At 38.8% G+C, this 27,828-nt stretch overlaps 2 protein-coding genes and 1 pseudogene across 3 annotated transcripts in view; 1 reads left to right on the forward strand and 2 right to left on the reverse strand.

The window, feature by feature from the left end:
• Positions 1-883: 883 nt before the first annotated feature.
• Positions 884-15,610, reverse strand: LOC145502196 (uncharacterized; annotated as a pseudogene).
• A 1,905-nt stretch (positions 15,611-17,515) lies between these two features.
• The window catches only part of LOC145502172 (putative serine incorporator), a 19,850-nt gene continuing 9,537 nt past the window's right edge, over positions 17,516-27,828 (reverse strand). Inside the window, exons 7-14 of one of the 2 annotated variants that reach the window (XR_014051294.1) lie at positions 27,610-27,686; positions 25,924-26,020; positions 25,217-25,312; positions 24,676-24,793; positions 23,017-23,078; positions 21,855-21,987; positions 19,680-20,505; positions 17,516-19,291 (exon numbers count right to left, since the gene is read on the reverse strand). Coding sequence is in view for 1 of the 2 variants with exons in the window: in XM_081481441.1 (XP_081337567.1) it covers positions 20,349-20,505; positions 21,855-21,987; positions 23,017-23,078; positions 24,676-24,793; positions 25,217-25,312; positions 25,924-26,020; positions 27,610-27,686 (740 nt within the window). In the remaining variant the exon portion in view is untranslated. Of the gene's footprint in view, positions 20,506-21,854; positions 21,988-23,016; positions 23,079-24,675; positions 24,794-25,216; positions 25,313-25,923; positions 26,021-27,609; positions 27,687-27,828 lie in introns of both variants that reach the window. The other variant, XM_081481441.1, reaches the window with a different exon arrangement.
• LOC145502185 (uncharacterized) overlaps positions 27,703-27,828 on the forward strand; it is a 5,477-nt gene continuing 5,351 nt past the window's right edge. Inside the window, exon 1 of the mRNA XM_081481449.1 lies at positions 27,703-27,828. This exon is cut by the window's right edge and continues 5,351 nt beyond it. The gene's annotated coding sequence lies outside the window, so the exon portion shown is untranslated.

Here is a 27,828-nt window from a genome sequence, read left to right on the forward strand (position 1 = left end):
AGAAGAGGAAGGCACCATACTCAGCTCAAGTGTGGCAATTTGTTGTTGGCTCTCGGCGATAGCAGCCTTCAACTTTGCAATGTGAGCGATGCAAGCATTCTTCTCCCAGGCTTGTTCAGCCAACTTCAGAGTTTATGAACTGACCAGAAATTTGATATCCTATTAATACCTTTGTTATATGGCTTGTGTTTGTAGCCAATATAATGCACACCCTGATTGGCCAATTGTAGGGCATTATTCTCCCGTAATGCCCACGGACTGATTACAGGCCCCCAAAACCAAAGCAAAAAGCCATAAAATAGGCAACTTATTAACCTCAAATGTTCGGTCTTTACAGGAAAATCTCAAACCTTGGCCTTGCCATATTGACCTCATTATCGCTACAGCAAGCTCTCAGTTTGAGATTTTCCCATAAAGACCTCACTCACGGTTAATAAGTAGTTAGTCTCAGACCTGACTTATAATATTAGGGACCAGTCATTATCTATCCGTAAGAGGGGGGGGGGGGGGGTGAGGATTTTGGGGGGATCAAGCCCAAAAGGGGCGAGGGTTGCTAAATGTGGCATGTGCAAACAGATTTGTTGGACTGCTATTTGGCACTCTAAAAACTAACTTTGCAGTTTCCAAACACTTGGGATGGTTAGATTGCTGGTATGTCAACTGACATAAGTCACAGGGTTCTCAGTAGATCAGTGGAATTCCACCGGCTATAAAATCGAATGTAGCCACCTGTTCCAGTTATTGTAATTTGCACACACATAACAATAAATTAAGACTTACAGACTGAGACGTTTCAAGAAGAAAATAGAATTTAAAAGATGAAACAGCACTACTTGCTACATCTAATTTTATGATCGTTTTCCGTGACTTTGCCCCTCCCCCCCCCCCCAAAAAAAATGCATGAAATGGCATCTTTAACAGCCTACAATTTCTGGGAGAGACCAATGTTAAAGGCATTGTGAAGGGTTTTTGATGATGGCCTTATTGATAATGATGAAAAAGTAGCTTCTTCTAAAAAAAACACACTGAATTCAAGACTAGAGTGCAAAAACCATACCTTACTTGAGGCCAAAATGGCCAAAAACAATACCCTATCTATTACCAAAATGGCTAAAAAACTACACCCTTTGGGGCTGCACATACCTATATAGCCCACATAAGGAAGTACCACCTCCCCCTCCACAGGAGCAATCTGAATGATTGATTTTAGTTATTGGCCTTCTGAAGTCAGTCGTCTACTGAAGTAAGCATACCGTCTACTTCTGATAATTTGAACTTTCAAGGGAAATTGAAAAGGATTCGAGATATCAGCAGTTCAAGGTTGCTAAGTGCCCCCACCTTGATTAAGCACCACCCTCGAATAGGCACCCCCATATTCTCCTAAATTTGAAATAAGTGCCCCAGGTGCTAATTCGGGGACTTAACCACAGGGCTTCTATCAGGGTGCACAGACGCAGGACCACACAATTAAGTCAATCCCACAGAATAATGCATAATTCCTACAAATCAGCACAAAACTGAATTATTAACTCAAAACTTTAATTAAGACATGTATTCCTATTGATTTCCAAGATCACTATACACTTTTTAAGCTAGTTTCTAAAACAATGGAGAAAAACTTATAATGGAAACAAGGCCTTCTTTACATAGCTCACGCCACCCTGAGCACTAGTCAAATCTAGTTCTTACCCTCTTGTTCATCTGTGGATTGAGACAATTGTTTTACAAATAACAAATCACAATATGCCACGTTTGATATATCATTATTCTAACATGGCTCTGAGGCTTTCAGGTCAAAACTGTAAATTTTTTAAGCTTCTTTTGTCTCTCAATTACCAAAAGAGACTTGAATACAAAGAAAACAGCACCAAATATAGAAGTTTGTCCAGAAAGTCTCAGAGCCATGTTAAATATTGATATATTGAACGTGGCCTATTGTTGTTAAACAGTTCCACAAGGCTAAGATATGGGTTTGCAACGCATTATAGGATAATGGACTTGCGTGTTGACTGCTGTTTTCCTCCTATGACAGAATTGGTCTAAACGAAAATGTCTTTGAAATGTCTGTGTACTTAGACCGTCCATTCCACATGTCTTGTTGAACTGTATATATACAGTCACCTACAACTTCTTTATTTAGGAATAACTTTAAAATGTCATTTTCTTTTCAGTGAAAGCCGTCTACCATAATAATTAATTTCATCTAGTGCCCAGAACGCTTATTTTCAGTTATTTTCAGAACTAACGAGACAACCTTGTTTCCAGGTTCTCTCTTTATCCGCCCCTGACACAGCTTGGTCACGTGTCTCCCAGAATCTTGGAGATGACAAACAAATAGTTTGAAGGAGGGGCACCTTAGTATGAAGTTTGTCTATACTCAGACCAGAAGAATGCAAAGAATGAGGAGAGAGAGGCCCTGGACACCAGATTGCTAAGGGGAAGACGCTAATTGAAAACAGAACCTCTGTTAGGAGCGTTGGCTCTTATTTTTAACTTGACACTAACACACAAATTGGAATAGAAGTGCTTTTCAACAAAACACGCCCAAAGGCACTAAATCGGATCAGTTATGGTAATCTAGTTACAACCAGGAATAAACTAACCTTCATTAAGGGCCCATTAACTGATCTTTTCGAGCCTCATCATTTTTAGTTAGTTCAGAGTTATTTCATGTGTTTTAACTTTTTCATGATTAGTAACACTAGTGATGACGTCATCAGGCCACGCCCATTGTCATGTGACTAATACCGAAAAAACACAAAGGCTCCCAGGCAAATTACTTTATTGGGAGTTTTTTCATTGATTCAATATTTTAATTTAAATCCTCATTACGCTATGCATAGATTTTGTTTCATTTCTAAAAGGTCAGATTTTGAGAGAATTTCAAAATATTAAAAAATTCGTAATTTTCTGAAAAAAGCATGATTTTGAAAAAGGAATGCATAGCTATCTTTCCAACGTTGGCTTTGATCGAAATCCGTCAAAAAAGGCTTGATTGAATGAAAAACCACGCTTCCTTTAGCATTTAAAGAAACCAGAAGTGCGCCCGATGTATATTGGAAGTTACCCTATCAGCGCGCGCTTAATGTACACTACCATCGCACTTCCATAAGATCAAAGAAAGCCGCATGGAGTTAGTTTTTCTCTGTCTATTGCTCTTGTTTTTCTGTCTTTCTCTTATTTTGTGTTTGCTTGTACTTTTTTTTACTTTGCATTTTGTGAAAAACAAAGAAAAACATCTAAAATGTAAGCGAATTTGTAAGTTATTGAGTTGCTTTTATTTTCCACGCTCAGGCTGACGTAAGTAACCGGAAGTGAAATCTCACCTCCTTAGCAACGCGCGCAAGCGCGCGCATAAATCGGTTAATGGGCCCTTAACATTGCAATAAACAAAACACTTCTTAAGTAAAATCAAAGCACCATCTTCAATACCTGGGGGGGCACTTTAGGAATTTCTGGGTGGGGATGTGCTGCTGGGACCCTGGAACCCTTAGCCTATACCAGAGCTAGTTCAGCTGAATTTTGCTAACCTATAATAGAGTAAACTCCCCAAATCCCCCCCATCTATCGACACCGTTGAGGCTGATTTGTGTAAATTTAAACTTGCCAATTTGATTTTGTTATATTTTTGAGTAACAATTCCTGGTTTCCTTACTCTAGATAAAATCTTCAACCAACCGGTCAGTTTTGTGAAAAATGATACCCTATTCTAGACCCAAATGCTCTGATTTATATACCCTATCCTAGAGTAAACTGCTTGAAAACCATACCCTTCACAGCGGCACATACCTATATAGCCCATATATGGCATTGCTCCCCCAGGCTTCAATATGACACAACAGCGGTAACAATGTTTTCTTCAGACCTTCTGATCCGTGAAAACTTCAATAAAATAAAGCAATGTGAACAAGTCAATAGTTACTAGTTCTATTGAGTAAGTCATCCGTTTACAATGACACTTGTTTACAAAACTATCACTGTTACATCAATAATTATGGCGTCGAGTTTGCAATGGTATTAGAGAAATTCAATTTTTTTTAATGCCACACATTTACACATTTAAATGAATGACAGGCTCCATCAGTGTGAATTCATGGTACGGGTAAGAGATTAAATATAGTTTGGATACTTAGCAATTGAAGATGCTTTAGTCTGTGCTGGTATTGATAAAACATGTATTCTTGACCTTTATTCTGTGATCTCCATTGATACAGACACCCAAATAATGCTGACACTTTTGCATGAAGCTTTAGTGTCTGTATTAACCGGGTCCCACTGTAACATACAAGTACGAAACTGCTTCCCTGGATTCACGTTTTGTTCCAAGTGACCATAAGGTAAATTCCACGCAACTTTATTTCTGGCGATAAGACTGTTGTTTTTCAACACTTAAAAAAAAAAAAAAAAAAACAGTTGGCACCCTCTAAAAACTGAACTGCTTTGGCTTTAACAGACATGTTCCAGTGAGCTCAACATAAACACTAAATATGACTATAAGAAAATTAAGGGAAAGATTTATACCTTGCAATGAAATATACTTAAATGTGTTATTTTTATCTCATATGATCATCGTAATGTTGGATTAAATATGTCTCACTACTAAATTCCTCCTGACAAATCCAACAGATGAGGCTTTCAACTGGGCTTGAATTTTCTTCAGTCAAAGAAAACAGCATGTCAGACTTTTCCGCACCATGAGTTGTAACTAGCTCCTGAGGGTGTCTTCTTAGTTGATAGTGCTGATCATCCTGCTTGCATTTTAAAGAACTGTCTCTCGCATTCCCAATTGTGTGAGTTCGTTCATGTTGCTTCCAATTTGCTGAATGGTTGAAGCACTTTTTACAATACTTGCATGTATACGGCTTCTTTCCTGAGTGAGTTCGTTCGTGTCGCTTGCAATTTCCTAATTGGCTATAGCACTTTTTACAATACTTGCATGTATACGGCTTCACTCCTGTGTGAGTTCGTTCATGTTGCTTGCAATGTGCTGATTGGCTAAAGCCCTTTTTACAATACTTGCATGTATATGGCTTCTCTCCTGTGTGAGTTCGTTCATGTTGCTTGCAATTTCCTAATTGGCTAAAGGACTTTTTACAATACTTGCATATGTATGACTTCTCTCCTGTGTGTGTTTTTTTATGTTGCCTGCAAGTTTCTAATTGGCTCTTTTCACAATAGTTGCATGTATATGGCTTCTCTCCTGTGTGAGTTTGTTCATGTATCTTGCAATTTCCTAATTGGCTAAAGCTCTTTTTACAATGCTTGCATGTATACGGCTTCTCTCCTGTGTGAGTTCGTTCATGTTTCTTGCAATTTCCTACATGGTTAAAGCACTTTTTACAATACTTGCATTGATACGGCTTCTCTCCTGTGTGAGTTCGTTCATGTTGCTTGCAATGTCCTAATTGGCTAAAGCCCTTTTTACAATCCTTGCATGTATATGGCTTCACCCCTGTGTGAGTTCGTTCATGTCGCTTGCAATTTCCTGATTGGCTAAAGCCCTTTTTGCAATACTGGCATGTATACGGCTTCTCTCCTATACAAGTTTGATCATGCTCTTTGCATGCTGATTTGCATTTGTGTGCCATCCGTCGTGTCTTCATTGCCATCTCCATCAAACCAGGTTATGATCGGCTTAAGCACTGTGCTGCTTTAAGTCGAAAAACATTTCTTCATTCTTTCACACACATGTTAGACTTGACTCCCTTTCAATGAATCTTGTTTACTTTGCAGTTAGGATGAAGATTTTCACTGTATTGCTAAAGAAATAGCAAAAAAAAAATGTCATATTAGGTTTTGTTAGTTGCCAGGCAACCTAGGTGTGGAGGAGCTGGAAATCAAAAACTCCCTACTCAACGAGTTGGGTCCAAGCCACTCTGCAGTTAAGGTCTGACAATGGATTCAACCCTTCTGATAAACGCTAGGCATGTTGCAGAGTCGGATTTTAAAAGAGCTGCACAATGAAAACGAGGTTGTACACAAATTAAGAAAATGCAGCTCTCGACATGTTCTTAAAAGCAAATAGATTCTATGTTGTTGTGCATCTGTTCAGTAATTGATCACAGATGACATCAAAATGTGGTAGGAACAAAGAACAAGTGTGTAACCACATTTTGATGTCTTGTGATCGATAGTGTTTATACCGATAACCTAGTGCTTAAAGATTCAAGAACTGGAACCGGAAGTCATTCAACCATATCGTCATGATATGAAAATGCTCATTTCTCATGTACTGGTAACATTCTGATTTATTTAAAGAGCGGCGTTTAATGAAAAAGACAAAACCTCACAAAATTCACACAAAATTTCATCCAGGACCCGAGTGGTGTATTTTCCATATCATCACCAGTGAAGACTGGACTTAGATCAAGAAGAGGACGTTGAGATCAAAGTTGAACAAGTGAAAGTGCCAAAAGTCACTTCTGTTAGTTACTGTAAAATGTTGATTGAAGTGGAAAATATACCATTATAATAAAAGAAAGATTTCTTTGTCGTGTCCAGTATTTAAATAAGTGCCACCCACCCTCTAATATGTGCTACATTTGAGACAAGAAAAATTTAATAAGCTCAGCAGCACTTGTTTTATTAAATATGGTGAGCTACGTATTAGGAATAAGTTAGCTCTCTCTGTCCTAAAAAATAAAACATGTCCAGCTAATTGACTACAAAGTCATGTCACTGATAGAAAATGTTGAACAACAACAACAAAAACAACAACACTTTCATTACCACTCCAAATTAGTGGGTGATGTTGCTGCCCTACGTGCCAGTGGGCACAATGGGCAGTGAGTGAGTGAGTGAGTGTAGCAGCTCTCGTAAGGTCTCACATGAATGGCTTGCTACCCTTTGAGAGAACAATAGAACAAACAACAGAAACAATGCCCCTAGCCCTAAAACAATAACAGCTGCTAACAATGAAGAGAATTACAAGCTTATGAGAGCTGCTACACTCTTGAAATTAGTACTACAATCTGGCCAAATATTTACATAGTCTAAGTGACACTGTTTTCTGTGGATTAACCTTAAACCACTCACAGGTATTGTTGTCAGTACACACAAGAATAGAAATCAGGGACAAACTGTATTTTCCTTACCACTGTTATTTTTTAAGCACCGAATGTCTAGTGGTATGCTGACAGTATGTTAGGTGACAAATACAAGTGACTAAACCCATTTTGAAACATACATTTCATCAGTAGTCATTTCAAAATACAATTGCACTTTTCTAATATTTTGTAAGTACTACTTTGAGTTCCTTGAATCATGGAAAAAGCGATGAAAGAAAATGCCGGGCGCCATAAACCTCTAATTAGGGAGTTTACGAATCGACGACTTTTGCACGACGCCGCCGTTAGATTGCGTGACATGCTCACTGCGCATGCGTTTCTGAGCACTTCCCAGCTTCGCGCCAAAGTCGACGACGTTGGTGAGAGCGATTTGCCGGCGTCTTGGAAACAGGAGGCCGTGAGGTTAGTTTTCAAAGTTTTCCCTCGATACTTCGGGTATTTTTGCCAGATAATTTAAGTAGCACATTAGGGGCATGTCCTTGATGTTTGATTTTAATTTTATTTGCCTGTTTTCGTTCAAGAAACGACCTTCTACAGTGCCATGGCGAACGCTATGAGTTCAACCAACACTGAAAGCGGTCAAAGCATGACACGGTGTGAATGAAAAGCAAATTGCTGTATGAAAAATCTTTCATTTTAATCACGCTTCACTGAAATATAAGACATTTTTTGGTGTACAATGAATTTGAAAGGACTAAAAGGTTTTAGCATTCGTGTCGACAGTTAGAAACAAGGACTAGATAGCTCAACTAGAGAGCTAGGCGATTTTTTTCCTCTGTTGTTTTGAGTGGTCTTATAGCCAGCCTAATCTTTTAGAACCCAGCCTAATCTTTTACAAAATTTTTCTCGACGTACAGCTGCGCTTTCTTTTCTGCCATGCTAGCACATTTTGTTGGTCTGTCTTGAGTATATTTTTTCTCGAGCTGCTGAGACCAAAAAAAATTGCCGGTCGCGCATAAACGTCGTCGTCTTTACTGCGAATCGTAAATTCAAATTTCTACAGGACGACAACGCGAGACTATAAGGTGACCCAACGGCGCCGTCGTCCGAAAGTCGTCGATTCGTAAGCTCCCTATTAATGCGGCACGACCTACCGTTTACGGTTCTACATTATAAAACACAGAGTCTATTTTTTCACTTCAATCAGACAGATGAAAATATTTGAGACTATATTCTTCACTTAGCTTGACATCAAAATTGCATTCTTATAAACTCGCTTACCTTTTATAAACCAGCGACAACAACTTGGACAGCAATTCACATGCCTGCCGCCATTACAGTAGTACACTAGAGCCCAGTCTCTTTCCACTTGGGTGGAAAAGAGCGATCGGTGTTGTTCAGGGGCCCGGGCCCACCCGGGCGAAACGCGTTGCAGGGCTAGATACATTATTCCCCAAGAAAAATCTTTCAAAAATTTCGAGAATTCTCGAAAAAAATCTCTTGTTGATTGCGAGCTTGTAGATGGCCCACTCACCTCACTGGAATCAGCCATATGCAGTTTGCTTCCAACATTTGTTTGAGGTAGCGGTAGGTCTGGATAAAGTCGGCCTATTCTGCTATTCTGCCCGCTATCAGCTGTTTATTCTAAAGTCTCATTCAGGAGGAAAGCAACACTGTATGTTGCTTTATGCTTCGGACACAGGGATACGCTCGATGCATGTTTGGACCAATTTGGTTCGAGTGTAAATTTACCTTTCCTTATTCACAAGAGAGCATTACCATTAGCTTCTCTTGTCATTCCCCAATATCAGTGACAGTGCGCTCTTTTTGACTCTTAGGGCGCTTTCCATTCAACAAAAATCACCGGTTCAAATTTTCGGAATTTTCGCTGGTCGAATGGAACGTGTCGGACCGCTTCCCAGAATTCGAGGTCACGTGCTCTGCAACACAAGGCATGCTGGGTGAAACTTTGTTGTGTTTGAAAATGGCGGACTTTTTGAACATTTTCGCGGCTTTAGAGCAGGTGACTGTGAAAGAATAAGTTGTACCATTCTCGATAGCAACGACGACGTAATAATTCTGGCTGCAGTTGCCTGCTTTATGCGGAGGGAATTAACTCGTGTAAATGGGTACTTCGAAGTAACTATTCCAGCGTATTTGTCGGGGGAGTTCGAAAACCATTTCCGAATGACTAGGGAAACGTGTCAGTTATTGACACAAGAAATAATGCACACTGGGCGGATTCCAACTGGCAATTCATCTGGGCGGCCCGCAATTTTGCCAGAAAAACAAATACTGCTGTTCCTTTGGAGTGTGGCAAACCCGAGAGTTCTTGCGAATGGAACACAAAATTTTCGATAATTCCGGAAATTCCATCAAAGAGGGTGCACTCAAAACGTATTCCTAAATTTTCGAAAACTTTTCCCGGAATTTTTACCGTTCCATTCAATTTCGGACCGGAAATCTCGGATTTTTGGTCGAATGGAAAGCGCCCTTAATCTATTCAATGTCACGTAACAACCAGGTTAATACTACTAATTCAGTGTAGTGTGGAAAGTGTATCCTGTCTCTCTTTGTTGCTGAATTTCCTCTTCTTTTTTAAGTTTATTTTCAGACCCTTATCAGCATTTTTTACTTCGTATTTGCCAAAATTATTATTTACCTTCTTTGCAGTCTTCAAAGCAAAGAAACTGGAACCATGGGAAGTATGGGAACGTGACGATGTACACTAATGACCTTTACTTCTTTAACTATCGCGTATTTGTAAATTTTTATGTACATGGTATTTTTAGTAACGTATCCGTTTTTGTTGAAGCTTGATCCTAAAAGATTGCTTTCTAATCCGGAACTATCAGGCGACAGCAGGCATCCTTATTTATTTTCCCGTAGCCTGCCTCAACGATCCGTCTTTACTAGTTTGCATTGTAACTTCATTGGTTTCCCTACTTAAGAGACCCTGTTAGGGGTAAATTCCAACAAGCGACATGGCCTTGAAACGGCGACATGAGAGCTGCGAATTGGCGATGAACGACAGACTACTTCAGCGAAATAGGGAAAGCGACACCAATGGCAAGATAAGACCGACAACGAATTTCGGAACTGAGAATGCAGTGATTGTTTTAAACGTCTGAGTTGAAGTGAAGACGCATTTCCAGAGTTTTAAATGTGTTTTCCTCTCTCACGCGCGATGTCGACGGGTCGCGAAACCCAGGCTTTCTTATATATGCTAAAACGTCCCCGTCGAATAAATCGAGTCCGTCATTGCTGAGTATTTTTTCTCACTCTCAGCTGAGTGAGCAGTGCCCTAAAACGCCTAAAAACACGCTTAAGGAAAAAGGAAAGAGATCTTCGAAAGTCTGCTTCATATTTTTATTACTGGGTCACCAGTAAAATGATATGAAGCTGTATTATCAACAAATGGCATTATGGAAGGAAAAGAGAGACAGGGAAAGCTACCAAGGTCTGCTCGTCTTCAGCAGAATGCAAGGGTTACGCCAAATTCAAACGAAAATTATAGGTAAGAGAAATTATTCTGATTGAGGTCGTTCAGATTTTGAGTTAGAGAACAGTTGTTAAACATAAACATAGTAAAAATATTCATAGGCTCGATTGTACTTCAGGTCCAAATACTGCCTGGAAAAAGGCTGAAAATAACAATTCCAAGCGTCTAAATTTCAAAATTTCCCGGGGGTAGCATGCCTCCACATCCCCTAGGAGGTTAGCAACTTCAGCGCTCGAAAGCATGCCCAAGCCGTTAGGAAGGATGCCTCCAATATGCCCCCAGCTTGCCCCCAGCCCTTACAAAATTTTGAAAAATTGAAGTAGCTAAGAATTCTTTTCCTTCATTCTGAGCCGAAATGTGATGCTTTAAAAGTAACCATAAAGTAATCATTAAACCCACTGACCGGAGAAATGTTGGCTCTGCATAAGAATTCCTACTGTTAAAAAGTGTTCGAAGCAAGTGCAAAACGTACAAGGAGTAAATTATATCCAAAGAGATACTTAATTATATATGCACTTGACTAAAACAGCAAGGAAGCTTCAATGCGTAAGAAATAATAGTTTCAGCGTGAGAGCGCAAGATTGAATTCGTTTGCGTGAACCTCATGCTCAATGCGTGAGACTTGAGAGCACTGTGCCGGTTTTTCTTTTAATAACTGAACAAAGGTATTACGATGTGTTATACGTGTAGCTTCGTGTCAATCGAACAAGGTCAAATTTCCCGACCGTGACAACTCCTCTGAGACGAAATTCCGACAGGCGACAAAGGAATCTTGCGAAATGCCGACATGGCTGGTGGCGAAATTCAGACAAGGGACATGGGTACCCCCCCCTAACAGGGCCTCACTTAACCAAGCCCTAAGCATTCTTGACTCAGGGAAGTTCAGCGACTTAGGTTATCAGAAAAAAGTATTTTCTGACGATTTAGGGACGAATTTCTTAGAAATTATTATTCTGACGGCACAATGGAGACTATAAAATGTTTAAGCAAGCAACCGGAGCTATGATCCTGCTGGTATATAGGCGAATCTTTGCTGACGTCATTGTTTACATTTTTCCTTATTAACATACGACTTTGCGCATAGAAGGCAACATGCTAGACACGATTTTACTACAAAAACTTAAAGAGCTTGTGAAACTTAGTAAGTGGTGAAATTTTGGTCTCTTTGGGTGTAATATTCGAGGAGAAATTGGCTTTCAAAAACATCAAAATTTCTGTGTGGCACAAGCGCTAATGAGCTCATACATTCTTTGTAAAAGTTTGAGCTTTTAAACCCGCGTCGCACAAAAAGTATTCAACACATCGCGCTCGAATTCCTTTGGACAGTTAATCGTGCTGTGCCCTTTCAATATTCAGTATTAATCTCTTTGTAGCTCCATCAGCAACTGTATCGCTTATGGTAATGGGGCAAATATTGTAAACAAAGATTCTACCATACGTTGGATCAATAGTGATCTAATCTGCTCACATATAAAATGAAGAATATAAAAGCAGAAACCGACACAATGGAGACGTTCGCGGGGTGTCATGGGACGTTTAAGGACTATTTCGGCATTTGGCGGGATATTAAGGTCATTCTAGGTTAGTCAGTCTTCCTGTTCGTGCTCTTTTGTATTAACATTAAGCATTTGTTAAAACATCTTGTATGTATAATTTTAAAATTTTCTGTTACTGATTTTGTACCCTTTCCTCGAGGTCTCGTGCTGCTGCACTGCATGAGGAATACGTTTCCACATATTTTTTGGCCGCATCTAAAGAGTGATTCTTTAGTGATATTCCGTGTCTGGCGTGGCACAGGTTGTTAGAACCATTAGTTAGGATTCGTAAAGACAGATTATGTTGTGAGACGTAATACATCTGCATCAGAAGACTGACTGACGTATCCCCAATAAACTATTCACATTGAATGTCTCGTGTAAGTGTAGTCAGAATAGCAATTTACCACGTTAACAATGATGTTGTTTTAGATCTAAATGGAAGGCGCTCATTGCAAACAGGACGCCTCTTAGGCATGGGGCGCTTTTCTTTTTCTTGACGTTAACACTCAAGTGTGTAGAATTAAACGAAAGAGGGATTTTTTCGTTTAAAGCTGGGTTTTCACCACACAATGACGCTTGTTTTGCAAACCTTCCAACGTTACCTCAATAATTAAAGTGTCGAGTTTTAAACGGTGTATGAAAAATAATTTAATGTTAGTGCCAGAAATTCACACATTTGAAAGAACGTAATGCTTCCTCTCTGTGAACACAAAATACTGGTAAGAGATCAAAAGGAATTGCATTAGAAATTAGAAGAAAATAAATCAATAAAAACCTAGATTAATTGAATGGCGGCTTTTGTGTGTGTATCGATAAAACATGTTATGACGCCTATACAGAATATAGCATGCCACAGTAAAATACGAGACCGTTTCTCTGGAATTCACGTTTTCCTCCAAGTGGTTATATGGAAAACTACAAGAAACGTTATTTCCGGCAAAAAGGCTTTAAGGATTCAGATAATTAAGTTAATTTTCTATACCATACACGTTGCAGTGAGCTCTATCAGATATAAACAAAACAACAACTAGAAATAAATCCAGGAAGGGCGAGATTATCATATATATCTTAGAATAACGTTCAAGTATAAGCGTCGTTTTTATTTCATATGATCATCGTAATGTCGGATTAAAGCTGCATGTCTCACTACTAAATTCCTTCTGACAAATCCAACAGGTGAGGCCCTCTTCCAACTTTGCTTGAATTTTCTTCCGTCAAAGAAAACAACGTATCAGACTCTTCCCCACCATCAGTTACTGGCTCCTGGAGATGTCTTCTTAGTTGAAAGTGCTGATCAGGCTCCTTGCGTTTTAAAGAACTTTCTATTGCGTGTCTTCGTTCATGTCGCCTGCAAACTGATGAGCGACTAAAGCACTCTTTGCAATGCTTGCATGAATACGGCTTCTCTCCCGTGTGAGTTTGTTCATGTAGCTTGCAACGTAATGAGTCAGAAAAGTTCTTATCACAATACTGGCATGTATACGGCTTCACTCCTGTGTGAGTTCCTTCATGTTGCTTGCAATGTCCTGATTGGTTAAAGCACTTTTTGCAATGCTTGCATGAATACGGCTTCTCTCCCGTGTGAGTTCGTTCATGTTGCTTGCAATGTTCTAATTGGCTAAAGCTCTTTTTACAATACTGGCATGAATGCAGCTTCTCTCCTGTGTGAGTTCGTTCATGTTGCTTGCAATTTGACGAGTTAGTAAAGCACTTATCACAATGCTTGCATAAGTAAGGTTTCTCTCCTGTGTGAGTTCGTTCATGTCACTTGCAATGTCCTAATCGACTAAAGCCCTTTTCACAATACTTGCATGAATACGGCTTCAATCCTGTGTGAGTTCGTTCATGTTGCTTGCAAGTTCCTGATTGGCTAAAGCCCTTTTTACAATGCTTGCATGTATATGGCTTCTCTCCTGTGTGAGTTCGTTCATGTTGCTTGCAATTTCCTAATTGGCTAAAGCTCTTTTTACAATACTGGCATAAATACGGCTTCTCTCCTATACAAGTTCGATCGTGCTCTTTGCGAGCTGAATTGCATTTGTGTGCCTTCCGTCGTGTCTTCGTTGCCATCTCCATCAAACCAGGTTATGATCGGCTTAAGTACTGTGCCACTCTAAGTTGAAAAACATTTCTTCCTTCCTTAACACGGATGTTGGACTTGACTCCCTTTCAACGCATCTTGTTAACTTTGCAGTTAGGATGAAGATTTTCGCTGTATTGCTAAAGAAATGGCAAAAAAATGTCATATTAGGTTTTGTTAGTTACTCGCCAATCGAGTTGTGGTGGAGCTGGAAATCAAAAACCTCCTACTTAACGAGTTGGGTTGAAGCCACTCCACAGTAAAGGTCTGACAATGGATTCAACCCTACTGATAAACACTAGGCATGTTGCAGAGTCAGATTTTGAAGGAGCTGCACAATGAAGATTAGGCTGTACACAAATTAAGAAAATGCAGCTCTAACCATGCTCTTAAAAGCAAATAGATTTCATGCCGTTGTGCGTCTTTTTAGTAATTAGTATTTAGTAGTCTATTTTTACCCAGGCAGTGAGACCTGGGTTTAAATTTTAGCTCTTTTTTTTTCCTCATTCAGTCAGAAATCGCTGTCTGGTCTCTAAAGTGCATGTGTCACCTGCGCATGCATACAGCACAAAAGTTGTCGTCCTGAAAAGTTGGCACAGATTCCATTATTTTCAAGGGCGATGAAATTATATACAAACGAACACACCGTTCGCAGAAGACCAACACTAAACGACTTTAAGGTGGCTCCATAGGGTAATCATTTATCACGTTGCGCGCGCTAGTGTTATGTTTTGAATGCTGTTTTTGCATTCCTTTTTACGCCCAGTCCTTTCAAACTTAAATTGTGATAAGCAATGATGATATGTTGATTTACTATCATCTCTGTTAAAATCTTGGCTTTTAATGTTGGATTATAAATGCCAAACAAATGTGTTGTTTACCGTTTTTATGGCTTTATTTGTGATTTTCTTGAATTTCCTTCAGTGAAAATTTCCAAAATTTTTACAGTACATTGAATATGGCAGGATACGAATTTTAAACATGAAAAAAGTAAGGAGTGTACTTTTTTAGATTTTTACAAATTTGTCTTTTACCGCTGCAGAAAAACTGGTCAGATAGATTTCGCTGAAAAACGTGCTCCAACTAAAGTAAAGTATTTATTACCAGTCTGCCAAATTTTACGGTATTTCACCGTAGGAAACGCGAGAAAATTCACTGTCCGTTTTGCTTTTTGTGCTCATGTTGACGTCATAAAATCTCGAAAAACACTAATGTTTTCCTTTGAGCGCGCGCAGATTACTTGAGCTTTCGTCCTAAGCACGCATGCGATCGTAAAACTATAGGGAGCCACATTAAGCGTTTTTGGAACGGGTTGGTCTGCAAGCCTTACCAGAGATCAATTATTTATGAGCGAACATTTTGAGTGAATTTATCAAGAATCATGTCATACCACTGAAAGGAGCTATCAATTGGGGCTATCTACCCTTCAACTTGATAAAAAGCATCTTCAGAAATGTCATCGTATTTTTAGACATGATCGTGAACTAAGTAGAATCCCAACACGAACTCAATAATGTCTGAGCAACAAGAGCAGAAAGGTTAGAGAATTTGTTTACGAATGTATCTGTTCGAGTACACCTAAGTAAAATGCTCTGACAAACTTTGTTAAGTATAATAAAGTTAACATCTCGAACTAAACGATATTTTCTTGTTATTTTCTTGTAACAAGTTCTCTGTCTTTATAGGAATGAAACCCATGTAGCAAATTATTGTACATTTAAGCTGAAAGAAACTGATGTATGTTGACCCCAGCAAAACAATTCTTGGCTTGCACTGTCACGCAATCCTGACGCAATAAAAAAAATTATTTGTCTGAAAACCATTTAGTGCATAAAGTCAAGAAATTGTTATGTTATAGGAGATTAATAAAGATGATACTTCTCTAATTTTAGAGTCTGTGCGTTTTCGTAAACCTCAGATATTCGGCGAAATATTTTGCAGAAATTTACAAAGCCCATGTTGAAGTACCTCCGCGGTACACCAACATTGCGGCCGAAAAATAGGGTAAACATCTGGAACCATACTGGCTATCTTGGCGACTGATTATCTGTGCTGAACAGACAAGCATTTACATAAGCACTTTTCCTAATACTTTGACTTCTGAATGGGCTAAAAATCACGAGATAAGTATATGTTTTTCGACAAATGCGTTCCTAGCTCTACGTCGCGCACCGCCATAACTCTGAAATTCAAGATGTCTCGCTTGCTTGAGAAACGCACAAAACAACGACAAGAGCTAGGGAAAATAGGCTGAAACGTTGGTATAAAGACCTTGACTCATTTCACGCCGTAAAGACCTGCAAACGAGTAATAAGCTATGAATCGATTCCAAGAAATGCAATCAAAGGCCGAATAGACATCGATTCGATTGAATTTCGTACGACTTCAAATGCAGAACATTTAGCTCAATTGCAGTATAGCTAGCTAGTGCTTCTCAGTATAACGACTGCCTGGGTACACGCAGCAAAGAGTCTAGTTTCTCTTCAATCAGAGAGATGAAAATATTTGAGACTATAATCTTGACATCAAAAAATGTATTCTTATAGACTCGCTTACCTTTATAAACCAGCGACAACAACTTAGACCGCAAATCACAAGTAGGTCGCCATTACAGTAATACACTAGAGCCCAGTCTCTTTCCACTTGGGTAGAAACCGCACCCGGGCCCACCCAGGCGAAGCTAGATAGATTATTCCCCAAGAAAAATTTCGAGAATTCTCGAAAAAATTTCTTGTTGATTGCGAGCTTGTAGATGGCCCACTCACCTCACTGGAATCAGCCATATGCAGTTTGCTTCCAACATTTGTTTGAGGTGGCGGTAGGTCTGGATAAAGTCGGCCTATTCTGCTATTCTGCCCGCTATCAGCTGTTTATTCTGCTCTTATTAATATTTTTAGTAGAGTACCTGGAAATATTTTGCCCTAGTCAAAGTCTTAAGTCTCATTCAGGTGGAAAGCAATACCGTATGCTGCTTTATGCTACGGGCACAGGGATGTGCTCGGTGTATGTGTGGACCAATTTGGTTCGAGTGTAAATTTACCTTTCCTCATTCACAAGAGAGCATTACCATTATTCTCTCTTGTCATTCCCCAATATCAGTGACAGTGCGCTCTTTTTACTCTTAATCTATTCAATGTCACGTAACAACCAGGGTAATACAGTCGAACCTCCAGTTGCGACCACCTCCCGTAAGCGACCATCTCTCCTAATCGACCAGTTTTGCAAAACACCAAAATTTTCCAAGTCAAATCACTATATTTGGAACCTCTTGTTAGCGACCACTTTTAGAGCTAAAAGTTTGAAATTATCGTTTGTTTTTAACCTCCCGTAAGCGACCACTGGACAGATAATAGATCGGAAACTGGATTATAAGGTGTTGTAATATTATGGTATTCCTGGATAGCACAAAAGACGGAAATTTCTCAGCGGGAAGTACTTTATTTTTTCTCGAAATTGACTTCTCGTATGAAAAAAACATTTAAAATATGGGTAAGTCTTACAGTTGTTAATGAGGCAGAGTGATGATCCAACATGGTCTAAGCTCTCGTAAGCGACCACCTAAAATGCCAAGTTTAGGTGGTCGCTTACGGGAGGTTTGACTGTATTACTGATTGTAGTGTGGAAAATGTATCCTGTCTCTGTTCATTGCTGAATTTCTTCTTCTTTTTTAAGTTTATTTTCAGACCCTTACCAGCATGTTGTAATTCGTATTTGCCAAAATTATTATTTATCTCCTTTGCAGCTGCAGTTTCCAAAGGAAAGACACTGGAACTAGGAGGAATATAGGAACATGACGATGTACACTAATGACCTTTACTTCTTGAGTATCGCGTATTTGTAAATTTTTTTGTTTATAGTGTTCTTAGTAACGTAACCACTCATTTAGATTTTCTTGAAGCTCGATCCTGAAAGATTACTTTCTAATCCGGAAATATGAGGGAACTGAAGGCAAATTGACAACGGTTACCCTAAACACATGGTTAGAAATTAAACAGGGGTTGGACTTCTGCAAACGAAATCAAGCTAATTATTACATCGAATACGCTCTTATACGCTCTTATAATCTTCCATTACTGCCAGTTAAATTACAAAATCAAATTAGAATTTTGCGATTTTAAAAAGTCCACTAATTGGTTTTTCAAGGAAGATCTAACGATCAATGAGTTGAAAGACTTACTCATATTACTTCAATTTTCAACCACTATTTATAGCTTAGACCCCTTATACTAAACAGCGATGTCAAAGGGCCGATTGTTTAAACGATGTTCAGTTGACATTTCAGACCGACGTGGTTATAGCAATAGTTTAGATCAACAGACACCCTGCTACATCATGTGTTACCACGGTCTACGCACGGGGAAGGGGGGACCCCATGGGAAAACGGCAGCGATCCTCCTCGTCTCTGAATAACAGTCTTCAGACTTGAGGCGCGTCACTTGATACGTTTTCATCCAATAGAAAACTCCTCTTCTTCCGTTTTGGTTATCTTCTGCTAATCAAGGGTACAGAGTTTAAGTGTAACCATCGCCAGGTGAACTGTTTATACAACCGACCCAATGCAGTGATTTACCAATAAAAAACTATTTATTACTACAGTAAGCAATGTATACTACATTAATAAAGGTCATTATCTCAACAAAACTTCATTCACCTATAAACTCTGCAGATTAAAAATGTACACCTTGTTCTAAACAAAGTACTGTTTGATAAACGCATAAGCAAGACTAACAACTAGAACACAGACCGGGTGGGTACTCCCAAAAAAATTTGGTGGGGGTGTGCGGCCCGCTCCCCAAAACCCTTACCTTATTTAAGACCAAAATCTGCAATCTTCCCTATCCTATTTATGACCTGACCAAAAATTCGATACCCTTTTTATGACCGTTGCGGCTGACACAGTTGCCTTAAACATAATTTTTGAAGGGTTTTTGTTTATGGGCTTATCGATAATGATGAAAGAATAGCTTCTTCTAGAAAACAATTCAAGACTAGAGTACAAAAACCATACCCTATTCAAGACCAAAATGGCCAAAATTGATACCCTATTTATGACCAAGACAGCTGAAAAACCATATCCTTTGGGGCCGCACATACCTATATAGCCCATATAAGGGAGTACCCCCCCCCCCGGAACACAGAGAGCCTTTGAAAGCCTTCCTCTTGACTTACAACTCATAGCACGTTACCAAGACTCTTTTAACCTTTCTAAGGCCTGCAAAACACAGTGAACATGAAAAAAAAAAAAAAAAAAAAAAAAAAAAAGAGAGACTTGGACAGTTCACAGCCGTTTTGTTTCCTCAGATAATCATGGAGCACGAGTGAAGAGTTGCAAGGCATCCTTTAACGCCTGAACAAGTTCTGTGATTACCGGCAAGAGACTTTTCAAGGTGGCTTGTGGACGGACACTCGCTTTCAATGTAACTTCATGACCGTCATGTCATTACAGCAAAGCCTATCTATAGTTAAAAACATTCTAACCTACACGATCACGGATTGTAAACTTCTAGCACGCAATTCTGATAGTGAGCGACTTAGCGTTTACTCATGTCGACAAAAAAGCTAAAAATGCTGGAAGAAAAAGAAGGCAAATATTTTACGCTAAAGTCCATTCTTTAATAAAACAGGCTGTAAAACTACTAGAAAAGTCTCAACACTACTCGTGCGGAACGATAAAAACTTATGCCCCATTCACACCAACAGAACCAGTTTGTCGATTACGCTTTGCAATCATTTTAAGAAGACAAATTTCAAGCCACTTTGGTAACATGTTTAAATCAAACAGATTTTTACCTTGTTAAGTTGTGCTATGTTTACAGTATGAACAACTAGTTTTTACCCTTGTTAAAGTAGACCACTTTTAAACATGTTTTTAAAACATGTTGGTGTGAACGAGGTATAAGTCGTGTATCAATTTAATTAGAACTTACACTAACCTTGAACATTCACAGAACAGTTTATAACGTATTTCTGAGCCTTTCTGAGCTCTACTCCATTGCCTGATTAACAAAGAGACGTTTCGACTGCTTATTGCTAGTACCTCTCTTCATTTGTGAGGAAAACGTTCACTGTTGCAGTCAAATTTGTATCGTACTGCAATGAACTCACTCAGCAAATGAAATGAGGATAAATACTTCCGTAAATACATGTACCTAACGTCTGTATTAACATTACTCGCTTTAGTATATATAACTGGTTAAGAAAACATTATTCACGGTAATACATTATGCAGCAATAGTACGACCAAATTCTCTATTTGGAAAGCACACAGGCGCCAGCAGAGTCCACAGGTAGAGTGCAAAGCCAAGCCAGCAGGAAATGATCTTGACCCACAATGAGCCCGCGGTCCTCTGAAAGTTCTTCAAATTACTACCCTGGGGACTAGAGAGGAAAGGAGAATGTTACACTGAAGCTATGACAGGTAATGTCGTAATCCAACATAACGATAGTATGTTTAGCATACAGGTGGGGATGTGACTCAAGTAACAAAAATTTTACTTTTGCTCCCGTGAAAGACTGTATCCAATAGGCCACTTCCGAGTTGCCTTTTGCCACTGTGACAAAACCAACCTTCGTGTGAAACCATTCATACGAAACTGTCTTTCCCCTACAGGTTCATTTTCATGCAAAGCAAACTCATTTTGATATGAAATGTTTTGCACGAGGCCTCGTTTTGAAACAGAGGCAGAAGCGAACTCGGAAATCGCTTATTACGTTTTGTGATTTGTGCTTTCCTTACTCTTCTGACGAGTTTAAATCAATATCTTCTTTGTTCCAGATTTATCACCATAATCCCGCGAGAGAGAAAATACCGAGTTTGAAATCATTTAGACTACGAGTACTCCCTCTTTCGCTTAGTACGTCGTTCGTGACAGGAAAGAAAACCGCGAGAAAAAAATGGCCACGCAAACCTCTCGCTCCCAGGAGTTCGCGCGGCCATTTTTTTCTCGCGGTTTTCTTTCGCGTCATGCACGACGAACTAACCGAAAGAGGGACTACTCGTAGTCTAGAAATCATTTGACCTAAAATGTACTTTACACCAGAACAAGCACAGCAAGCAAGGTAAGTCTTCAAGAGCCACAGTGACCTTAAACTGTTGGTGTTTAAATCCGCTTTCTGTAGCATGAAGCGACTAGCAGTATTTCGATTTCTCCCTCGATGGGATGCTAGTCCATCACAGGATACTCCTCCCCCGGAATTTTGTCAAGTTGGCCTAACAGTGCACCGGTAACCACTTACGCTCCCGGGGGTGAAGAGCCCTGACACTGAGAAGACAGTGTCCCACCAAAGAACACAATCCAGGGACCTTCCATGATCAGGAGTCCAACGCGCTAATCATTAGACCGTTGTTTCTCCCACATCTACATTACGGTCTCCTACATGTATTAACAATTTAGATCCTCATTAATGTTAAACATAAACAAAGACGCTGCATAACGTTTCTCCGCGGGATCACCACTCATCTCTGTGGGGAGCGAAATAGCACGTATCTCTCCCAGTTTTTCCGGGGCCATATTTTCCCTTAGCCTCCTACCCCGGTCTCTTACGCAGACGCTCTTATGGCTCGACAGGCAATCCTTCCTCCCCAAAGAAAAGATTGCGTGACGACGAGCCATAAGGACGTCTGTGTAATAGGCAATTTTTTATTTTAAAATTTGTTTTTTGGACTTCTCGCTGAGGAAAAGTGTGCGCTCATACCGTGAACAATGTCAGGCTCGATAGGAACCTACCTGTACCAATTTGTCAGCATCATCATGATGTACAAGGAAGCCAGGAAGTAAATAAAGTGAAAGAAGGAGTAAGTATAAGCCACACCGTCATCCTCATCACTTATCACTTGCTGACCTCCTTTCTCCTCATCACCTGAAGCATAAACACAAGCACTTATCAATTATGGGTACAATGAATCGCAGCTGTACTTAGGAGTGGGTGCCATAATGAAGTCCTAAATCATAAACTAAGGTTGCTGACATCTTAGGAAAACGTTTTAGAAATTAAATTTTACCTTGTTAGTTTGTAATCCGTCTCTGTCCAGGTTTGCCACCCACCGGAACGAAAACTACGTACATCGAAACGCAGGGAGGAAACCCGCAAAACTGGGCTCGGAACAAGGCGAAAACCAACAACAAACTCAATCCACTCATGATGCTGGGTCCAGGATTCGAACCCGGGCCACAATGATGGGAGGCAAGCGCTCTTAACACTGCATCACCTCTTATATTACGCTTGTATCACCCTACATCAGCCATACATCATTCCCCGCGTCACCACCAACACCTTAGCAGCCCATCCTATTTAGACTTTTGATTTGCAAGTTATTTTGTAATGTTATTGGACTAAGAAAGCTATCCTTTGCTCTATATAGATGTAACACGGTTTTCATTTAAATGTCGTAAAACCAAAACCAAAGCAATCACAATGGCCAACCACGATAAAAGGAAACAACTTTATGAATCACTGAGAATGCGGAGCTGTCGCTTCTGCTTGTTCTGAAAGGACATTGTGCACTTGACTCTATTTAACAATTAGATTATGAGTTTGAGATTTCTATCACACATAGAAATCAAGAGCGACTAATAATTTAATTGTCTTAGTATAAATCAACGAGTCGTTCCAAACTTTATTTAAATCCTCTTCACAGACACTTTGAAAACGCAAAGAAGCCGCCGCCGACCACACCCACTGCTAGCTTACTCACTATCTACAACAGAATCGATAGTAGCGTAGCCAATACGAGAACGTCATTTGCGATAAAACGCTGGTGGATTTATACTACAAGGTATCACACCCTTTCTGCTTTTGCATATAGTGTACAGCAACTTATCACATTTTTTTCAATTTTTTCAAATTTGTAATACACAAAACATCATAAACTAAACATTTACAGCCTACCTGTATTGGAACTAGTACCACTTGATGGTGCCAGTCTATCAGCACTCCCAACAGTTCTTAGACTGCAGAGGCAAAACAGAGATAAAAACAGAGTGAAGATCGCTGTACCGTTGCCACTCGATGAAATTGTTGGTTAATTCTTGACAACCTTTTTACGTCCTTTTTGACAGCTTACTGGTGGTCCCCGTTCAGATTAGCGAATTTACCAATATTGATAACTCCACCAGCAAGTTATGCATTTTGACTGCATGACCAGTTGAAACCAAATTCATCAGGACGTTGTCAAAAAGATGCCAAAAAGTTGTCAAGAACTGGCCACAGTACATTGATCTTCACTGAAATGCTCAAGCTTACAGCATTATGACTTGGCAATTATTGCATGATCACTTCATAAATGAAAGAGAAATCTGAGCTGGTATCATCTCGTCCTTTGTGGTACCGTTACTGGGGACAACGTGGTGACTTATCATTTGTTGTCTCCAGTAAAAGTCCCACAAGTGACTGCAAGATCAGACTCGCCTTAATTTCTTCTCAGTTTATTAAGACTAGTGATGAAGGGGTCACCCTGTTTAAATATCGATTATTATTATTATTATTATTATTATTATTATTATTATTATTATTATTATTATTATTATTATTATTATTATTATCGTCCTCACGTAATGTTTGCTTAGAGTCCTTAGGGCCGAGACCAAACCATGGTCCTGGGGCACTAGGGGATAGCCAGTTTTTAGCTTGATAGCACCCTCCTCAAAATGTGTGCTGTACCTAGCAAGGTTATCTTTTGTAGTTCACTGATGCTTAATTGGCCGGGAATTCTTCCAAGATAAGTTCCTAGTCCCTTTTTGATAGCTCCAAGTGCCCCAATGATAACTGGTATCGTTTCCGTTCTCATGCCCCACATTCGGCTTGTTTCGATTTCCAAGTCCTTATATTTGGATAGTTTTTCACTGACTTTCACGGATGTGTTTCTGTCTGATGGTACTGCCATGTCAATAAATTTACAGGTTTTCGTTTTGTGGTCTTTAATCACTATATCGGGTCTGTTGGCTGTTATTTTCCTGTCTGTGTGTATTGGCATGTCCCATAATATCGTGACATCCTCGTTTTCTGTAATTGTTTGCGGCTCATGGTCATACCACTTTTCTGATGTCTTTATATTATAGTTGTGACAGACTTTCCAATGTATATACGCGGCTGCTTTATCGTGTCTGTGGGTATATTCTGTTTTCGCAAGTTCAGGACACCCAGACACGATATGGTCAATTGTTTCGTCGTATTTGTTACACATCCTGCATAGGGGGCTAGTACCGTCTTTGATAATGCTGGCGTGGTATGATCTGGTAGCTAGGCTTTGGTCTTGGGCTGCGATTATTATTATTATTATTATTATTATTATTATTATTATTATTATTATTATTATTATTATTATTATTATTATGAATAACCAAATCATAAACTGTAAACTTGGGTATTACATTGAAGACTGAAGTACCGCTGCACTTGACAACTTTCTTTAAAGTTCGTTAATTAGGTAGCAAATATTAAATTTGTCAGCTTATGATTAAATAGACAGCAGAACAAATTTTCCCAAAACCACCAAATTCATGCATTGTACTTCATTTGAATGAGTTATTGGCAAATGTAGTCACTAACCTTGAGTAAATAACAAGAATGAACATAATGGCGAGTCCAACAACTAAGGCAAGCGTCTCAGAGTTTTCAATTGTTCCTAACGATGAACCGCAAAGGGCTTGACTGGTGCTGTTACCTCCTTGAGAAAAGAAAAAAAGAAAAAGAAAAAAGAAAAGCCACCCGGCAGAAGTCAAAACAAAAATGACTCCTCTAGTTACCGTATGTTAGACCAAACTTTCACCATCACTGAACATTTCACAAAAGTTGTAGCAGGCGCGGCGGCCTAATGATTAGTGAATTAGTCTCTGCTTTGAGCGCAGACTGGGGTCATTGTGTTGTGTTCTTGGGTAAGACACTGAACTCCCACGGTGCCTCTCTCTACCCAAGTGCATAAATGGATACTGTCAAATTGTAGGGTAACCTGATAGAATACAAAAGAGAGGTCATAGTGGGTCCCATCCTGCTCCACAAATTAACTTGATCAACACACACAATGTACGTGAACTTATTTTGTTTGCTGAGGACAACAATTTGTAGAATAATCAGGTAAACATTTCCATACCTTCATCAAGGGGTTTATTGGCAAGAGCAGACAAGGTCAGGTAGCTTGCATACAACGAGATGATGGATGCCTGCAGAAGACCTGACTTGGGTTGCACTGAAAAAAAGATTGCAATCTCTCAGTAACATATTAAAAGTTATAATATACTTTATTAAAAACAGGATCATTGGATAATGCAATTCAAGAGTTTTCAATGGCTTAAGTCATTATGGTATATGAACAATTATACCATGCTCTACAAATATGGTAAGCGTACTCTGGTAATTTGAGGGGCATTTTTACTTTTATTTTATAAAAAGTTTTGATTCTATATTTTAGGGGCATTTTTTTCAGATCATTTCATATTATATATCAAATTAGATTAGATAAGATTAAGATTAATTTAGATAAGATCAGATTAGATTAGATCAGTTTAGACTAGTTTAGATTACATTAGATCACAGATTAGATTAGTTTAGATAAGATTAGATAAGATCAGTTTAAATTAGATTAGATTCAATCAGATGAGATAAGATTAGTGGATTCGATTAGATAAGATTAGATTAGATTGGATTAGATTAGATACAATTGAATGATCTGTTCACTGATTAGAAGTGGAACAATGTTTTTGGCCTTCCCAAAAATTACAGCTCATTTTGCAGGTTTGCAAGTTAAACCTTGATCTGAAAACCACAAATTAAAGTAAATGTACTGAGGATTTAAATCACCTTCTTGAATCTTAGGGAGAACTGAAATCACAGAGAGCACAATACACATGATGAAGTTGAAGCTGATGAGGAACTTGTTGAGATGACAGCCATTTGTCTGCAAAAACAATTATAATTATTATTATTAGATTATAGTGAATAAAAAACCACTGCAGTTCTGGTAACTTAATAGGTAATGCACTCTGCAATAATAATCTTTGAATAAGGTTAAGTAGACACTTCATACCAGGGTTTTTGTAAGGAAAATTCTAACCACTAATCTTGAGCAGTAGCATAATTTATTCAAATTATGCTACTCTGTAAATTCCAGGGTAAATAAAGTTTATGACGATCATGATGATAATAATGATGATGTAACTTACCGAGCATTTTGTTTACACGTACTAATAATATACATGAAAAAATTACTCGATTCTGATTGGCTGAGAGCAGTGCAGTTCAAGTGTAACACCAGTGCAAAAAGTGTAACACCGGTGCAAAAAGTGTAACACCAGTGCAAATTACACATCATAATTCTGAGTTATGATTGGCTGAGAGACAAAAGGAAATTTTCTATGCCAGTGATATCACATAAAATGATGATGAAAATTTTTTGCAGAAAATTTGAAAAAAGTTTTCTCGAATGAGAAAAAATGGCTTCAAGAAAGATCTTCCGGCACTTCCTCCATGCGAATTTTTTCATGTTTATATTATTAATAAGTAATCATACAGTTTTTCTCATTCAATTTGGAATTAATTTGCACTTGTGAGTTTTTCAAAAAGCTGAAATTGCACTTGCCAAAGCGGCTCGTGCAATTTCAGTTTTTTGAAAAACTCACTCGTGCAAATTAATTCCAAATCAAACTCGAAACTGTATGATTACCTATACAAATTGTATGTTATTTTGTACCCTAAGTTTGCTTTTTAAAATATTTCTTGAGAACAAAATATAATTTCTAATAACTAAACTGCTGAAATTAGCAAAGTGTGTATTTAAACCCTCAAGAAATGGCTTCAATGTTGCTACAGAGGCATTTCTAGAGACATTATTTCCTTTATTTTTGATTTTTAATTGAATATCTGGTTTGTTTTTTGAATAATTGAAGTATGTACCTAGAAGTATAGTCGAACCTCGATCATCCATACCTCGATTATCCAGACTTTTTCATCAGTCCCAATTTTGTCATGAATATTTCTTAGTCATGACCAAGATCCCTAGCAATATTCTTTTTAAAACTATGGCATTGAAAAGTGCAGTCAAAAGTGAGTTTGTTTTGTTTTTGAGGAGCAAAAGCAGTGCTTGCACGCATTGTAACTAATGAAGAACACTCAAATGAGTTCTGATTGGCTCAGAGTTGAGTGGTTCAAGATGTACCATAGACCATATTGTTTTCCAAGCAATTTGTAAAAGTGTTGTTTCATGATTAAATGTTGCTTTATTTAGACAGTTTTGTTCTTCATTAATCTTCATATTTTCGATTATCTGGAGCCTTGATTATCTGGACTATTTCACTAAGTCCCAATGAGTCCGCATAATCGAGGTTCAACTGTACAGAGTTTTTAATCCCAAGTACATATACCATGTACTATCAAAATGCACCATTTTTATTTTTGTCCCAGTTCCCTCGCTGAAATTGATTATAAAATTACTAAGGACTACAAAATGACCCTTCTATTGTTTCTAAAACCAAAAATCCTCTTACTAACCTCTGTGAAGAAGACATAGGACAGGATAAATCCAGTCAATGCCAAAGCATAAAACACGAACATGAAGAGAAACAGCACTGTGAACAAAAAGATCAGATTGCTGATTAACCCGCCAGTACTAAGCATGCCAAAATCTAATTTCACCTTACCAATACCATATGAATCAGTTTTACCTACATTGGTGGTGAGAATTAGGATAATCATCATGTGAGAAACGCT

The sequence above is a fragment of the Orbicella franksi genome, chromosome 1, assembly GCF_964199315.1.
Source record: "Orbicella franksi chromosome 1, jaOrbFran1.1, whole genome shotgun sequence".
Taxonomy (NCBI): Eukaryota; Metazoa; Cnidaria; class Anthozoa; order Scleractinia; family Merulinidae; genus Orbicella; species Orbicella franksi.